Genomic DNA, 12,064 nt, shown 5'->3' on the forward strand with positions numbered 1-12,064 from the left:
AGTCTGAAGAATGTGTGTGTGTGTGTGGAAGCTGCAGGAATACGAGCCAGATGTGTTTGTTAAACTAAAAAGGAGGAGCATACCACAGCTCCTCCCGTTTGTTTTTGGCATGTAAGCCTGTTCTGCCTTTGGTTCATTCTCTCTTCCTCCGGCTGACAAGACAAGTAAGTTAGATCTCCCGGCGGGAGGAACAAGAGCCGGGGTAATCCGGATTACTTTGTGATGTTGTGTTATTGTATCTTTTGCCATTAAATCAGCATATTTGTTATAACCTTACCAATGGTTGCTGTGAATTCTTCCTCTGTTAATCTGACCCATTCACAAAAGGACGCGTAGAGGCAGGGGGGGGGCCTTAGAGCCCCCGCCAAAGAATGACTCTGCCACAACAAGTAGTGACCCCGACGCGGGTGAAAAAGGTTGTTTAGAGGAAAACACTAGCAGCCAGCGGACGGAGGGAGATGCCTGGAATGATCTCTGACAACTAAGGATCCTACAACTGAAAGGTAAAACGGACGCCTGTTTCTATCGAAAGTCTGTAATTGCCTCAAGCTAAATTTTAGAGTTGTCAAAGATATTTCCAAGTGTCATTTACGGTAAAGAATGCAATGCATAGTTTACTATAGGTAGGTAAGTTATAAATAAATAAAGCAACGAGGTGTTAAGAGTACGGTGAAAGGCCCCGTAGGTTTTTCAGAATCATACGGCTAAACTCGTTAGCTACCAGTGAAGCGATGAGGTGTGTAACACTGGGTGAAAAACCCAGTGGATTTTTTCAGAAATCAATATTACGACATACTCATCGGGGAAGTTCAGTGGTTTCCTAAAGACTCCATCCAGAACAAACCAGAATAATGCTTTCCAGTGTCATAGGTCGCTGCAGTTGTATTATATGTAAAGATCCAAGCGCAGAAACGCAAACTTCAAAAGCCATTGAAATTAACGGATTTCTCACTGGCTTGTTCTGTTGGGTTTAACGCCCATTCTGTTGAAAGAAATATCGCATCTTAAAAGCTGAACAGACAGCGTGGAGGATATATTGATGTGCTTATGAATAAATACAATATATTATTGAACATAGAATAGCCTTAGTCAGATAAAGAAATGCGAAGTCATAATGGAAGGATACCAACAAAAAATAAAAATAAAATAAAAGCCCCCCTTTCTCCACATTGCTCTAATTGTTGTGCAGCAGCCCGGAGACAGACTGCTTGCTCTCTTCTCAAATGCCTGAAAAATGGCTGCCGAGCGTTGAATTTAAAACAAGGAGTGAATAATCAACGACTGATCTGAAGTTGGAGTGAATAACATTGAAAATTAATAGATCAATGTGTGATTTGAGGTGGTAGATATTTAAATAAATAAGAAACTATAATTTGTTGTTTTAGCATAGTTTTTGAGGGATAGTTACGTCACATTGTGGTTTTTATGAGAAGTTTTGAGAACTGATTGTTACTATTGCATTGCATTGTGAATTTCGTGGTATTCGTCATTAACTGAGAATTGTACTTAATTATATTTCAGAGGAATTTAATTACATACTGTAACGTTGAGGGAAGGTAAAAAGAGGTTTACTGAGTATATGAAGTACATGTAGGTTAAAGTTTGATTCAAATAAAATATAATAGTGGATTATTCCACCTAGATTAGACATAGAAAGAGGATAATTTGTTAAACATTAGATAACAAACTCACTGTAAGAAATATATATTGTAATGTTATTTAGGAGTTGTATTGATCATACAACAGTGAGATAGGAAACTGAGAGCGCAAACAATTCACCGCAATTGTGTTTTTAAGGTTGTGTAACTTTGTCAGTCAGAGGGAAGCTGTTAATGTTTATAATGTACCCACACGCATGTGGTTTATTTGACACAGTTCATTTTAAAAGTCAGCCACCTCATGGCTAGATCTCATCTCTGAGAGTCCATTGTGTTAATGTTAAGAGGTCCTTTTGTTCTTCAGGCCACATGTTAAGGATGATCAGCATCCAATTTATTTGACCCCATGAGGTCAAGAGTCATTCTGTTAGACCACAATCTTGTGTAAGACAAATCATTGTTCTTTTGTCACATTTTGAATTACATAAGATTTCATTTTGCTAAATCAATTTATCTATAAATGTTGTAGTTGGAGTTTGGTGTTTGCTAACATTTTTAGGAACGACATAGGCCTACACTTGGGTCAAATTACATTACTGTGATCTAATTAGTGTGCTCTGCAGGTTTACTATTGTTCTGACCAAGCAGTGGGATTTTTAAGTACAGGGAGGTTCTTTCATAGTGTGTGAAATCTGCGATGCTGGAAACATGTAGGTGTTGAAAAACTTAGTTTGGGTAAATATGTCACAATGGACGAAACGATTATTAGAGGGAGTTTTTGTAATATCATTAGTAGACATTAATGGTGTTGTTTAGATGGCAGTTAACTACTAAGACAAATAGTATGATTAGAAAGAGACAGAGTGGAAAGGGTTGGATTTATTTAACCTCAGCGTGCTAGAATTTCTATAGGTAATGCGTCCCGAGACCTGGACTCTCTCTCTCTCTCTGCCCGTCAGACGGCTAAGACCCCGATCCGCTGAGCAAACAAAGGCCTATCCCAACCAGGAGACTGCTCCTTCTCAATAGACCAGACAGACAGAGAACCAGAGCTGAACCAACAACTGCATCCAGAACTATCTCCACCTGTGGCATCCAGAACCAAACAGCTTGCTGACAGGCAGAGATCTACTCGCATCAGTCCCTCAAGCAGGGCATGAAGTTCCAAGCTGAGCCACAAGATTTGGCACAAGAGCAAAGTGTGGGACATGAGAGCAGAATCCGCCCTCCATAAAGTAGCAGAGAGACTGTGAAGGAGGAGATGAAATGCAAAGCAGTGCAAAAACGCGGCAAGATGGGGGCTGCAGATGTAGCTGGGCAGATGGCTGCCTCAAAGAGTTACAGCTGATGGACAAAGGGGGAGGAGTCAGAATCAGAGGAGATGGTGGAGCAGAATGTGAGGTGGCCGGGGTCGCGGCTTGAGATAAACCAGAGGAGAGGGGAAGGGAATCAACGGGTATGAGTGAGTTTACACATAAACACACTTATTATAAGCGCACATTTAAAGAACTTGAATTGACTTGATAAATAAGTGAAGATAAGAAGTTGTATTAACCATGAATTAATCAATTGGTAAATTAACAATAGCAGTAAAGAGGAAACTATTAAAGTAAAATGAGAATCATCCTAAAACACACTGAGGGATAAAGGGGGAGACATGACAGAGTAGAACCATATTCTTCAATCTTTTCATCATGTTAACAAATCATTCTTCAAGAGATTTTTATTCACCTGTGAATAAAGTACTGATCTCATTTGTTACAATATTGATCACCATTAAAAGGGTAATGTTAGGAACCACTCTATAAGACAAATCTTTATTTGTATGGATAAGGCTAAAGGGAGAGCTGGTGCCAAGCCAAATATAGTATTCCAATCTATAAAGTATTGATTTCACCATTGTGCCATAGTTATTACCATAGGATAAAGTAGGGAGTAATTGTTGCATGTTCGGACACCCGGGGTTCCACACACTGCTAAAGAGTTTAACATTGTTTTTAGGTAGACCAGAATTGAAGATAAATGTGTATAATGACCTATGAAAAGCTACACAGGTCCTAGTAATGGTTTGACTCAAGATAATAATTATATGCACAAGTTTCTGAAATAGATCTATTAGACATTTTAATATAGATTAGGTGTTAATAAACTGCAGTAGTAGTACAATAAGGAAGTGAACATTTTTTGGCTAACACTTTTCAGGGAATATGGGAAACAGCTGTTCCGATGAAAAGTTAGAGATATCTTGAACATTATAGTTGTAATTGTGAATTAATAAATGATGGCGCTCCATATATACAGATTTTTGTAGACAAAGGATACTGACCTATGCTGAAATATCAAAGTCTCTGCAGAGCACGACACATGGCCCAAAAAGACTGAGACCAACTGACCTTTGACCCTGACCGACAGTGTAACTTGAGAAGGCACTGTCAAGGACTGACTCTGGGGTGTACCTGACCAAACTTGACTTTACAACCTGACAGTGTGAGTGTGAATGTGAGTGTATGTCTGCATGTGATCAGTGCAACTGCATGATTTAAAACAATGACTAATCAAGCATGTTTTTGGACTAACACATTATTCTGGGGCTCAACACAATTCCACAGAATTGGAAAACCGCACTTGTGCACTCCCACAGGTTGCAGAATGTGAAACTCAAACTAAAACATGAAGATTCTGTTTCTTTTAGGACTGAAAGATGGAGAGAAACACTTCATTTCACTGAAGTGTTTACTGTGGAAATGATGGATGTACATTTGGGAAAAATGTTTGGTATTTTCTTATAATCCATTATTACCTGAAGGTTTTCTTCCCATACAGGATTTTGGTTACACATGAGTTCATGTGTAAAAAGGGAGAGTGTAAACTTCACAATGTACATTTTTCATTTAGGGACTGAAAGGAACCTGCTGCCCCAACTCGATTGTTCAATCTGACCATTGATTGACAGTTTTAGAATTGACCTGCTCCATATCTGGGGATAAGATACTGTTTGATGAATGTTGACATGTCTCTAATATTGATTGAGTTATAACAGGTAACACAGATGCAGAATCAGTGGCCAAGGGGCTACTGTGAGAGATGTAATTCCAGAATGGAATACTGAAGAAGTTGACCTTGGGGGATCAAAAAGCTGAGGGCCCAGGAGCCCTGAGCGTAGGCTTGAGGGATTTGTATCAGATTTCTCCACACAGGTTGCTGGCGCCAAAAGGGGGAACCAGGAGGCCGACACAGCGGAGTTCGTCTGGCTGAAGGTCATCAGGACAAAGTGGCTCAACCCCAGGCTTTCCGGCCCCGACCGAGTGACCCAGCGGATCTCTCATGCCGTCCGCATAGGAGGAAAGGGGGACAGCTCGTACCACGGGAGCCAGTGTGTGGCGGGGAAACCACCTGCTAGGACCAGGGGACGACATCAGGACGGATCTGGCTCTCGTCAAGGAGGTCGACTCGGAAGCTGTCATCAGCGGACTGGAGGAGAAGGACCTCGAGGACATCCATGCAGCAGACGACTTGGAAGCTGTCATCAGTGGACTGGAGGAGAAGGACCTCGAGGACATCCATGCAGCAGACGACTTGGAAGCTGTCATCAGCGGACTGGAGGAGAAGGACCTCGAAGACATCCATGCAGCAGACGACTTGGAAGCGGCTGTCAGCGGGCTGGGGGACTTGTCGAGGCAGCAGAGGAGTCTACTTCTCTCTGATCAGTTCCACCCGTGAAGGGAAAGCCGCATCTCCCCCTCCCCATCAGCTGTCCTTGTTGGCTATTCCTCCGAGGGGGGGGGGGCTGATGATTCACCACAAGGAGACTGCTTTCTAGCACTCAGGTTACACCTCTCATGGTTCCTTCACTGCCATGGAAGTGGTGTTCTGTTCCCAAAGATTTCAAGTACTTTGGGTCTCAGTTTCTGATAGATTTATACAATGTTGGGAGACGGACACAGTAGAAAAGAATGATAGGGGATATGTTTCAAAATGCCTTGTTTAAGTTTATCTCTTGTGAATGAGATAAAAAGGGGGAATGTGGAGAATTGAAGATTTTATCACCTGATATATAAGAAGTGTTACGTTTGAATGGCAGAAAGTCTTGTTGCAATTTCCAGATATGGAAGGAGGCCCCTTGAGTTTCTCTGTTAATTATCAATAGTCTGTGCAAGTAGCAGGGGAAGCCAGGGGGGGATTTTCCTCAGATTTAATGCAGTTACATTCTTGTAGTTAATGATGCATGACAGGCAGACCCATAAAAAGCCTTGAGAATTGAGTCACACAGTTAAGAGAGACAATAGTCCTTCTGAATTATCAATAAATGTATTCAGTCCAGTAAAGCAGACTCCGAGGTGAAGGGAAGTTCACAGAAGCCTTTAGGCTACAAGAACAATCAAACTTATGTTAATGATAAAGATGTGTGTGCAGCAGCTAGATGGGATTACTGCTCAAAACGATACCTGTACTTGTGTTTTATATTGATTTCTCCGTTTTATTCTTTCATAAATGTGAGGACTAAAATTGCTACAACATAAAGGGGGGGGGGGGCAGTTATGCAGGACAGGAGACTATGGGGGAGGGGAGCCAAGAGGGAAGTCTGAAGAATGTGTGTGTGTGTGGAAGATGCAGGAATACGAGCCAGATGTGTTTGTTAAACTAAAAAGGAGGAGCATACCACAGCTCCTCCTGTTTGTTTTTGGCATGTAAGCCTGTTCTGTCTTTGGTTCATTCTCTCTTCCTCCGGCTGACAAGACAAGTAAGTTAGATCTCCCGGCGGGAGGAACAAGAGCCGGGGTAATCCGGATTACTTTGTGATGTTGTGTTATTGTATCTTTTGCCATTAAATCAGCATATTTGTTATAACCTTACCAATGGTTGCTGTGAATTCTTCCTCTGTTAATCTGACCCATTCACAAAAGGACGCGTAGAGGCAGGGGGGGGGCCTTAGAGCCCCCGCCACAACACAAGTTGATCAACAGATGGTATTATTCTCCAATGCAATAACAGTACTGAAATGAAGGCTATAAGGGCATTAATGGGAGCCCTTTTTTTAAGTAACTAAAAGTTACTTTTCACAGTAACGCATTACTTTTTGGTGTAAGTAATCAGTAAAGTAACTGAGTTACTTTTGAAATGAAGTAACTAGTAATGGTAACTAGTTACTGGTTTTCAGTAACTAGCACAACACTGCTAAAGAGACGCGCTACCATGGAAACCAAACAATGGTGTAGCTGTAATAAAAGTCAGAGTGGAAACAGTCGTGTGTAAATCTGATTTTGTCAGAAATCGGGAGAAATGCGGGAGAAATATGACCCCGGGAGGAAACCGGGAGAGGGCTATGAAGGGTTGGCAAGTATGCTTGCCGGTCACGCGCATAGCGGGAAGGCCGGATGTTTTATGTAAAAGCGAAGCAATTAAGCGCACTCCGCTTTTTAGATTAAAAGAAAATATAGAAGTCGAAGTAAAGCATTTACAATTTCAAGCACTTATCCCAAATTCAAGCACCATTCCTAAAATTCAAGCACTTTTCAAACCTTGAAAACACCTCGTACAATTTCAATCATTTTCAAGGATTTCCAGCACCTGTACGAACCCTGGATATTAAAAAAGACAAAGCTCAACCGATTGATTCTAAAGAGAGGAGTTACTTACCGAAGCAAATTTGTGCCCAAAGCTGATCCACTCCTTCTCAATCAGCACCTGAAACAACACAGAGCTTCACTTCCTGTCCATTCATCTCACTAAAGCTTCAACAAGATACATTCCATTACTGTTAAGTGCAGTGAAAGCGCTGCACTGGTGCGATTGAAGGTAACTGTGGTGCTCTCTGGTGTGGATGAGCACTCTCCTGTCATTATGCTGCTGTGCTGTTACTGACCTGGATGCCTCGGAGCGTTCTGTAGTGACTGTCCAGCATCAGCATGGCCAGAGAGGTGAGCTGAGCGGTGCGGTCCCAGCCGTCGCTGCAGTGCACCACCACAGACTGTCCGCTGGAGACCTTGTCTGCTACCTGGATGGCTCCTGACAACACCAGCTGCACACACAAAGGACTTTTAGAAACCAGTATTTGTATTTATATATTTAAGAGGGGACAATGCACATTAATTAACATGAGCACTTGAGTCCAGCATGTAAATGTGCCAGATTTAGCCATAGGGGCCAATGTTTATCTCCACTCCCTGGCATGGCATTGAAATAAAAACAAACAAGAGCAGATCATTACAGAAAAACACTTGAGCCCAATGACAGCACATGAGCACAATTGACTCACGATTGCAGCACATATGCCCAGTTAAAAGCCCTTTTTAAAAACCTATTAATACGCAACAAACACAAAATCCAAATTACAGCCTATAAAGTAGTTATAATAAATAATTTGAGTTTAGGGGCCACATACAGCCCGGGGCCGGACTAGTACAATCACAGCATAATAACCTATAAATAACGTGAACTCCAAAATGTGCATTAGCATATTCTGAAAATGTTCACATTTAATTAACAAATCTTTTAACAAAATATTATGAACAACCTGACATTTCTTAAGAAAAATAAATCCAATTCTATAATTTAAACGCCTCAGTTTATCATTTACACATGTGTCTTACAACTCAGATCACAGTGCATCTACAAAGGCAGAAAACATTTAGTCAGCGTTATCTGGAACTGACCAATATAATATTTTACTTTATGATCAAAACCTTTCTTCAAGACCTAGAAATGATTGTACATTAATTTCCACATCTGGTTAGTAATCCTGACACACCACCATACAAACTACCATGGGACTATTAAGGAGGAAGGTTAAGTTAAACCAAACTCTTTTGTACTGAAGATGCTGACTGACATTAAATTGCACATAGTCATTTCTAACCTTTACAACGCAGTATGTTTGACTTTCCTGCTATAAAAAAGGCACTAAATGAAGCGATGGGCGCGTTCACACCGGAGTACTTTTACCCATAATTTTCCCGTTTAGTTCCGTTAGTACCCCTTATGTCGCGTTCACACCAAAAAGAGTACTTAGTGCCGGGAACTTTTACCCCCATTGTTAGTGCCTGCTAGAGAGTACCAAAAAGTACCAATTTCTATTGGCTGGGCGAATTGCAAACCACGCCCCATAAAACTCTGAAAAGTTTTTTGAAGTCGCCATTGTATTTGCTGGCAGATTAGGATTAGCATTAGCCCCAGGCACCAACGGAGAGAGAATCACTTATGGCAACACAACAAAAAAACATGGGAGTGGTGGACTGATGAGGAGGTGTCGGCGTTCTGGCGATTTACTCATAAGTCTTCAGTAGAAGCTGCTGGGAGTCCCAGCAGCTTCTACTGAAGCCAGTCCCCAACTCGGGGACTTCGGGTGGCAGTATACGCCGTGAAGTTGTTTGCGGCCTGCCAGTAAACCCAAAGCAGAAGAAGACGAAGTGACGTCAGCGGCTCATTTGCATAATCTTCCCTCAGGGAAAAGTACTCCGGTGTGAACGTGATTGGTACTTAGTGCCCTGGGGTACTAAGTTCCGGCACTAAGTACGGCAAAGTACTTGGTGTGAAAGCGGCTGATGACTCTTTTTCTGACCTTAACGTGTTCTAGCCAATGTGTGGACTCTAGACTGGACAGCCAATGAGAGTCCTCCACGTTGGGGTACACAATGTCTTTGAGCTTCTTCAGGGACTCCCTCATGACGTGGATGTTCTGGATGTCCAGGAAGACCAGCTCTGCGTTTTGGTACTCGTCACCCTCGTAGCCTCCTCCTGTGGCCTGGGGAGGGACATCAAGATACAACAATAAATGAAACCTTCTGTTTCAGGAAGTGTTCAACATGGGGCCCCCGAAAAACATTAGGATTCATTACACAAATGTATTAAAAGTGTGTTTTTTCCGAATTGAAGTGTTGGTCCAATGGATGTTTCCCCCTATATGATGGTGGACAGTTGCTCAGGGGAATCTAAATATGATTAGCTATCATCCTCTCATTTATGTATATCATGTCTAATTTATTGTACATTTTCACAACAGATGTAGCGCTTCATTTCAGACAGTTTGAAACGCGAGGGCCGTGATTGGTACGTGATCTGCCCTCGCTCAAGGGAAAACCTCCAGCTTGACTTGAGACCTCCCCCATGATAAATAAATGTAATTATAATGAAGCCAGCTGCAATGGATCATTGATCCACCAGGGGGTGCAGTGGGGTTCCACACTGGAGCTCATGTGAAATAAAGTCAGATACAGTATGCTGGATGTACAGCGGAACTTTGGATCCATATGTCACGGATATCATACTCTGTGCTAAATAAGAGACATGTAATCATTTACAAAACATCACCATGTTGTTATTTAACAAAATAATGTTGTTTAGTCGAAAAAAATGAACGGGAGGAAATGCAGCCCGACTCTCGATTTTTAATCCCAATTTAATCATCATCTTCACCACGATCATTTATGTTTATGTTCGCCGAATTGACATGAAATCACTGACACATATGAATATACTGTATTCAACTTCATTAAAACGTTATTAACGTGCCTAAACTCAGTAATTCACTAAACATATTTATATTTTAATGGAGCCTCGTCGGCAGATCAGGATCCCAACACGTAGGGGAGGGATCTTGATCAGCATGAATGTTGTTATTTTCCCCATAAGGATCAAGTCGCTGCAAATTATCCCGCTTATTACATGGCCACATTTTCAACAAAGTAATGACATGACTCCCAATATTAATTGAAATGCTTTTATGGATTTATAAAATGTTTTTATTGATTTAAAAAATAGTTGTATTGATTTAAATTGACATGCATCCGCTAAGAAAAATAGTCCGTTGTTACCGTTTTGTAAACAGTCTGAATGAAACGGCAGCTCTCAGTTGTGTATTTACACAACTAATGGCCCATCAACCACAGCTCTCTCCCCCCCCCCCCCTGATCTTTCTTCTCCAGCAGCTAAATTAACTGTAGGTTACTCTGAGTGACAAGCTTACAGTTAGACACAACACTGTCATTGCAAGTGTCCCTCAGTTAGTTGACTTTTATGTTCAACTGCTAAATTCGTTACTGATAAAAAAGGGCTTCTACTGTACCTAATTACCTTAACACTAGAACCGCCAGAGGTTTTTGTATAGGCCTACCTAAAACCGTCAAATCCTGCTATTAGACTGCAATTTTTAACAACATAGGGTGCTACATAACACACTTTCAGGAAAAGTCACGGACTGGGAGACTTTATTATTTTATTGAAAAAAAGTTACATTGCACACACACAAGACACATCACACAAATTGACCCGATTGGCGGTTCTAGTGTTAAATAAATTCACTAATGAATGAAACCAGTTCAATACGCATTATTCTTATCATTCTTTATGAGCGCAGGAATAGTCTTAAAATCAGACCTGTTTTTTAAATGAAATCTGACGGCAGGCAGTTAGCTCTGATCACCTATGATAAAATGTGCCACACCTAATCGCTGGCCATTCAGCCACAGAGCTCCCTCTATACAAATCAAACTGTAGACGGTGTGAAAGCACCTATTGTTTTAAATAATGGTCGGAATGTGACCTGTGAGCCTTCTGAATTACCGTGGGACAGCACATTCTAAACTCAAATGTTCAATCAATAAAGTAACATCTTATCTTAATAATATCTTCATATTAATAATAATAATAAATCATACAGTATGTGTCCGAAAGGGAGCAGGAGGAAGCAAACACAAAAATATACAAAAAATATACTGCATATTAAAGCAAACGATTGTAAAGGTAAAAGTATGAGCATAACAAATAAAGAAGTGTAATGTAAACATTCACATTATTATGATTATTTAATATATAAAGTCTATATATTATTGAATTACAAGATTAGATATACTTTAGTTGATCTAAAATATTGATGTGTTCAAATGCTGTTCAAAACACAACTGCAAGTCCATGAAACTTGTCTTTCTGTATTTGTGAATGAAGCGCCATCTCCTGGTTAAAACCTGAAATTGAAAATCTGGCAACGCCCCCTTAGAAAATAGTGGGAGGGCTTAACATTCCTCGATACTGGTCTTAGGCAGGTTGTAGGCAGGAAGCTGTAAGCTGGAGTCTGAAATGAGGTGCTACATCTGTATATAGTGAAAAAATATATATATTAGGGCTGTCAAGTTAACGCGTTAATAACGCGTTAACGCAAAAAAAATTAACGCCACTAATTATTTAACGCGATTAACGCATGTGTATTTTTTGTCCTCGGCCGCCCCGTAGTTTCAGAGCGCATCGAGTTTAAAATACCATCTACAAGCTGATGCTGACAGCCCCGCTCCTGCCGCCCGCTTGTGGCAGACCACACTTCCACGCTCACCGGCTGGCACCGACTGGCTGTTGGGAGGACCGGGAGGGTGTGTGTATGTGTGGCCCGAGCGAGCGAGAGAGAGACCTTACGTGCATTGTTGTTGTTAGCATCTGGTGCTAGCTAGCTGCGCTAACGGATATGGAGCTGTTTAAAT

The 12,064-nt window shown here is 41.2% G+C and overlaps 1 protein-coding gene across 1 annotated transcript in view; it reads right to left on the reverse strand.

Annotated features, from left to right (window-relative positions):
* The window catches only part of mtm1 (myotubularin 1), a 67,694-nt gene that overhangs the window by 19,416 nt on the left and 36,214 nt on the right, over positions 1 to 12,064 (reverse strand). Inside the window, exons 10-12 of the mRNA XM_034231954.1 lie at positions 9,157 to 9,339; positions 7,462 to 7,617; positions 7,236 to 7,283 (exon numbers count right to left, since the gene is read on the reverse strand). Of these exons, the coding sequence (XP_034087845.1) occupies positions 7,236 to 7,283; positions 7,462 to 7,617; positions 9,157 to 9,339 (387 nt within the window). The remainder of the gene's footprint in view (positions 1 to 7,235; positions 7,284 to 7,461; positions 7,618 to 9,156; positions 9,340 to 12,064) is intronic.

Source organism: Gymnodraco acuticeps, unplaced genomic scaffold (assembly GCF_902827175.1).
Source record: "Gymnodraco acuticeps unplaced genomic scaffold, fGymAcu1.1, whole genome shotgun sequence".
In the NCBI taxonomy this organism is placed as follows: Eukaryota; Metazoa; Chordata; class Actinopteri; order Perciformes; family Bathydraconidae; genus Gymnodraco; species Gymnodraco acuticeps.